General features: G+C 35.9%; 1 protein-coding gene across 1 annotated transcript; it reads left to right on the top strand.

The window, feature by feature from the left end:
- Positions 1 to 3,637: 3,637 nt before the first annotated feature.
- Positions 3,638 to 3,931, top strand: LOC143548923 (SEED MATURATION PROTEIN 1). Its single transcript, XM_077039963.1, has one exon. It carries the CDS (start codon positions 3,638 to 3,640, stop codon positions 3,929 to 3,931), a length of 294 nt encoding a protein of 97 aa, XP_076896078.1.
- The last annotated feature ends 2,313 nt before the right edge of the window (positions 3,932 to 6,244 follow it).

Below are 6,244 nucleotides of genomic sequence, written 5' to 3'. Positions count from 1 at the left end.
AAAAAAGACATCGTCATTAACTTACCAACATAATTTGTTTATGGAGAATCATGCTCGGTTGGTTGCCATGGAGCTCTAAGCAGATATGCACGTTTAATTTCTGTCCGTTGCTACCCTTCTAGTGTCGCCATCTTCTACTTTTCATAGCCGTCATGGACATCCAGGTGTTCAAACTTTGCATTTAGTTTCCTGTTGTTTATTTATTTCTTTTTAACAATTTGCTTTCTAGTTTATATCATGCTTGGCGAATTTCTAATAGTAAAAGATTGTCAATTTTTGATTAGAATTCTTTTACCATTGCACAATCCGATATAACACATTGTGATTTATGGACCTCGCCAATTATAAGTAACAATGAATGAAAAAATTATATGGTTCTAACTGATAACTTTACCCAATACGTGTGGCTCTATCCCTTTAAATACAAATCCTATACTTTTCCTACCTTTTTGATTGCCTAATATTAAACCAATTTCAAACCAAAATTAAATATTTTCAATGTGATCTCAGGGTGAGTTTGATAACAAAGAATTCCATAAGATTGCAACCAATCAAGGCCTCGTCTTTCGTTATCTTTCCCTCAAAATTCCCCTTAAAATGGTAAAAACCGAGTGTATGATTCGACTTTTAAACAATATCCGCTCTCCACATGGACACAAAATCACCCCCACCATTCTGGGTCGAAGCCCTTCTTCGCATTGCCGCCCTCCGACCCAATATTTTTCCCACCAAATGTCACAACCTGTTTACACCCACCCTTGCCTAGTTTCAGTGAGACCCAGCCAATGACCAATTACGTGTTTTGGTTACGCTTGTTATCCAAATCCCTCAGCTACCCAACTAATAACCCGTTTATATAAAGAAGAGATATAATTAACCTTATACAAACTCTGAAATTTTGGTACATAAATCAAATACAGTATTTTTTTTTTTATAATTTATTTTCATAGTGTATTTATCTCTAATAACAATATATTACAACAAAGTATATCAAACCCTATGATATTAATAACAGAAACAAACAACCAGAATACAATGCATGATTAAACACTCAACAACCATGTTATCTCGAATACGTAGCCTATCGATGCGTATGTGGAAAAAAACACAAAGGTAATAATAATAGAACCAAGAGCCACTCTATCGGCTAGCTAGATCAATACAAGATATGGATTATCCTCTGATCTAGCCGCAATATATTGTCCATTGTCTACTTCTTGGACGGTGGTGGTGCGAAGAAAGGAATGCTTGGAAGAGTTGTTGGGATGGAAGGCAATGGAGGCATGGAAGGCAAATTAGGGAGTGTAGGGATTGTTGGTATTGTCGGGATTGTTGGTATCATTGGAATAGTTGGTATCGTCGGGATGGTCGGTATAGTTGGGATGGGCAATGGTTGTGGCAGTGGTAGTGTTGGAATAGCTTGCAGTAAACTGCGTGAAGCATAACACATCTCATTGGTTGTCATAGAGAATAGTGCAAGGCCAAAAACGTAAATATAGAAGGTAGAAGCCATTGTAGCAAGTTGTTAAAGGATCTTGAACTTTCACAAACTGTGAGTAAGAATGCACAAAGGAGTGCATATATATAGATCAGAATGCACTCACTGATAAAGTGATAATTCGCATAAATAATAAAAAAAATATTTAAAATAATAATATAACAAAAGGTCAAATGTTTTAATATTCCTGATTTCCTGTTTTAGGTAAACTATTTTGCACACTCTTAATAAATTATTATGATAAACAATATGAAGTAAAAGATTGAACGTATATATCTAATACCCAGATATACGGCGCCCATAAGTAAAGAAAGTAAATTTCTCAACATTACGGATCATGTGACAGGTGATTTGCTGATGTTGAAATTACCGTTTTTCTAACAATTTTGGCTGTTTTTAATTTAGTTATTTTTTATCGTAAAAGCTTGTGGTTATTTGATTTGAGTAATTATGTGAAAAATACCAAACCGGCTTGTTTCGATGTGAAAAACCATACAATTGAATCTAGGTATCACTAGCGATGTTCAACGATATCGGTTTTTCGTTCAATAAAAACTATGCATTACAAAATAAAAACTGTGAGATATGAATATGATGTATTCGATCCATGTGTACGTTGAATATTTTAATATTAAATCAACAATATCGTGTTGATAATTGCATTGTATCTCAAAAGAGATGATATGCGGGTCTAGCATTTGTATAATGATATTTTTATATCAATCAAACTAAATCAAGAGATGTTGCAATGTTTTAATATGGATAAAGAGTTTGAGGATGTTAATTAATTTGATATAGAACAAATTAATATTACTATATTCTATATGGAAATTATTGGTCTAGAAGTACCGTTGCATTTCTTGCTAGTTATACACAACTAGATATATCTTATCAATATAGTTTGTTTCGAGTGAGGAGACATTGAACCGATCGAGCTAAAAAAATAAGTATTTTGATACTTTCAAGGTATGAAAGATATGAATTTATATTTTATTAACCCATACAAAAGTTTGATTAGTCGTATTGATGCAGGGAATGCAATCCAACAAGGTCAAGGATCTTGTGATATTTATTTAGAAGACGAGGCAATAAAAGTCATACAAGAAGATACTACATGATTACTTGACACAAGGAACTATGCGCTTCAAGATCAAGTGGTGAATTATTAACTACAAAGTCTTAGATAAATGTTCGCAGAAGATTAGAATCCGTCACTTAAAGGATGCATAAATAGAGGGGGGGGGGGTATTATACACATGTTGCACTCTTTTTTCTTTTAGCCATGTTTTTGTCCCACAGGGTTTTCTATGCAAGGTTTTTAACGGGGCAACGTACATCATCTCACGGCATACAAAATTGATAACCAAAAGGGAGTGTTATAAATATTATTAATATGGTTATCAATATTGTTATAAATATGGTTTATGACACCATTATGTAGTAGTTACTTTCTAACCCTATAAATAGTGGCTCTTGTATTATTTATTGCACATCAATAAGAATGAGATCTCTTTTTCTCCATAAACTAATTCATGTTCTTATGTTCATATACATTGTATATTGTACATGGCTAATGCTAGTAGGTCGCTGTTTCAAAACAATTACAACCGCCAACCATTTGTTTCAAGAAATTCCTACGTCTCTCTCGAATGGCTTCATCCATTTTCCAATTTTAATCCACAAATCAACAAGCCTTCATTTCTTCTCTTAAACTTCCTATGTGCAAGATTATTTCTTTTCAATTTGGCTTTTGACGGAGGACCCACTTTGTCATCCGTTACAGGGTTGCAAGCCCGGACCTGCATCACAACCACAGCCTCCACATCGTTTGCGTCCGTACCATCCTCCATCTGTCATATGCCGTTGGACCTTGGAGCCCGATGTAGGTGCTCTAACTACAATTACCAATACAACACAAGCATTTAGTCATTTACACCTTCATAACACATGCATACACATAAAAGTTTCAACTATACCCCTCACCCTAACAAAATTACAAAACCATCATAGGCGGCAAACATATATTCCACATCGATCCTTCGTGACTGCTGTATCCAACACCTGTCACCCAATACACACCATCATCATCACAACACACTTCAAATTCACTATCACTTCCTAAACTAATCCCTTGAAAAAATGGCCAAAAACAAGGATGATATCAAGTATGGCACCGCACAGGCGAAGCTATCGGAAGACGAGTCCCTGAGAGTTGGCTATGCTTCCGGCACACCGTTGGAAGCCGGAAAGATTGCGGATTCCGAACCCGTTGATCTCTTCGCTGCAGCTCGTAATATCTCTAATCAACAGCAACAAGATAAACGTGTGATTGCAGAATCGAAGCCTGTTGATTTGTTCTCTGCTGCTAAAGGGGTTTCTGATGCCAACAAGACGAATAAAGGTACGGGTGATCGTCAATTGGCTGCTAAATGATTAGCAGTCCGTCGCGGGTAGCCGGTTAGCCGTCTTCGTGCTTTTGTTTCGAGTTCTACTCTGATGAATAAGTTCTTGTTTAGTTGTATTGTGTTTTAGCTTCGGATGATATTAATTAGAATAAAGTTTGTTAATTGTTTCTTGTTTATGTTGATTTATGAGAAAAATAGTATAAAGAAAAGGCTTCTTTACATCTGTTTTGTTTATTAACACCGATTTTTACAAAATCCCAAATTGACTTTGTTATTATCAATATGTGTTGGTGATTTTATTATTATCAATACAATTAGTGATACCCATGACCTAATGGTCTAGTGGTATGGTGTCCACCTTTTAAAGTGGAGGTGGTGGGTTCAAATCCTTGCAAGTGCAAGGTTAGAGGGATTTTAGGTGAAAAAATTTGTTGTTTCAAAAAAAAAAAAAAAAAAAAAAAAAATACAATTAGTGATAATACAATTAGTGATATAGGATTGACTTGTTAGTTAGGTCGGTCTTATTAACTATTAACCGAGTTTGGAAATACAAGAGTGTGGGCTCGGTCGTTGGTCGTTGGTCGTTTCTAGTTGGTTATTCATGTATTATCGGTCGGAGGTAAAAATTACATGAAATTACTCAGACCGATAATACATGAATAACCAACTAGAGACGGCCGAGCCCACACTCTAGTATTTCCAAACTCGGTTTGTTATTGTTGTCACAAGCTGGGTTTTACGTTGATTGATTATTGTAGAGGTGTAAAATAAAACGGTTAATCGGAAACCGAACCAATTAACTATTAACCGAGTTTGGAGATGGAGGAGTGTGGGTCGGTTGTTTCTGGATAGTTATTCGTGTATCGTCGGTCTGACTAGTTTTGCTATTGTTGGCCCTGGCCGGGTTTTACATTGATTTATTGTAGAGGTGTGAAAAATCTGGTTAACTGGATACCGAACCGAACTGGTTCGCTTCTCAAACCGGTCTCTACCAAACCGGTTCCCAAATCGAACCGACGGTTTTTTTTTTTTTAAACTAGTTTAAAACCAACCCGAACCAGGATCAGTTTGGCTACTTCTATACTTACACCGGTATGACCCAAACCGGTTTAGAATATGCAAAAACCAAACCGGTTCAGTTTGTAAAAAACCGGTTTTGTACAGCTCTAGATTATTGTATTGGGCTATGTTGGAATTATATAGAATTTGGGCTAGTGAGAATCTTAGCCTTGACACAGCCGATGTGGTCTTTGTTTATTTTCTTGAGTTCAATTTTTGAATTAGAAATGATTTTGGGATAACTACACAACCATTTGCGAATTTTGTAGGGATTTCCCTTAATCTTTCCGTTATTTTAGAAGAGATATACGACCAAGAAACCATCACACTTACTCATCTTAGAAACAAAAATCGATTTTTGAAAAATACTAAGGTGTTTTTTTATATATAAAGTGTCTACCGTTTGCGGACCATATTTGTAATAGAAGAGTTAGACCAAACCTCTACCCTCTGTAAAAAAAACTGTTTGTTTTTTAACGTCTGCAAAGTGTTAATCAATTTCTAAAATCTAATAAGAATCTAACAAATCAATGTCTACAAATATTACTACAAATAATTTTTAAGAAAAATAATAATAGTTCAAACAAATCAATTCCTAAACATAAAAAAAACTAATAAATTCAACAAATCAATTTCTAAAAATTAATAATAATTAACAAATCAATTACCTGGAGGGTGGCGGTGACGTGGTGGTGTGGCGGAGGTTTATGGCCGCGGCAGGAGAGCGGGGGTGGCGGTGACGTGGAAGTGTATGGCGATGGCAGGATGCGGAGGGAGGGGTGTGACGGTGGAGAGAGGAAAGGGGGGTTTGATGGAAGTATTTTTGAAAGGGGGGTTTGATGGAAGTATTTTGAGGAAAAAGATATGATGAAAATAATACGATATCATATGGGAAGAAGAGGTTAGATTTTCTTAGAAGTTAATAATCCAAGTCCGTATCAGGAAGAGGGCGCGCAGATCTTTTTTTAATGAAACGTTTTTCGAAAAACAAACACGCTGTAGACCTAATCGTCAGTGTGTGGTCTACGCGGCACAGACAAAAGAGGCCATGAAAGACCTTTTCAAAAAAATAAACACCCTCTAAGTTTAATGCATTCAAACATTTGATTGAACCGAACAAATACTTTGTTTTGAATTGTGACTGTGATGACACGACTCTTAGTATAATCCAAGCATTCTTTAGCATTTCATTCACTGGTACGGTTCGTTTGTACAACTTGCAATACAGAGTTCTGAGAGGAGGGGGAGAGATTGGAAGCTCCATGAGCCAATGAGGGTTTAC

Source organism: Bidens hawaiensis, unplaced genomic scaffold, assembly GCF_021521415.1.
Source record: "Bidens hawaiensis isolate Kalapana, Puna unplaced genomic scaffold, B.hawaiensis_p1.1 tig00000946_1, whole genome shotgun sequence".
In the NCBI taxonomy this organism is placed as follows: domain Eukaryota; kingdom Viridiplantae; phylum Streptophyta; class Magnoliopsida; order Asterales; family Asteraceae; genus Bidens; species Bidens hawaiensis.
This window is presented reverse-complemented; position numbering and strand designations above follow the sequence as displayed.

Excerpts from the sequence above, each read along its gene's own strand:
- LOC143548923 (XM_077039963.1), top strand. The coding sequence starts at position 3,638 with ATGGCCAAAAACAAGGATGATATCAAGTATGGCACCGCACAGGCGAAG.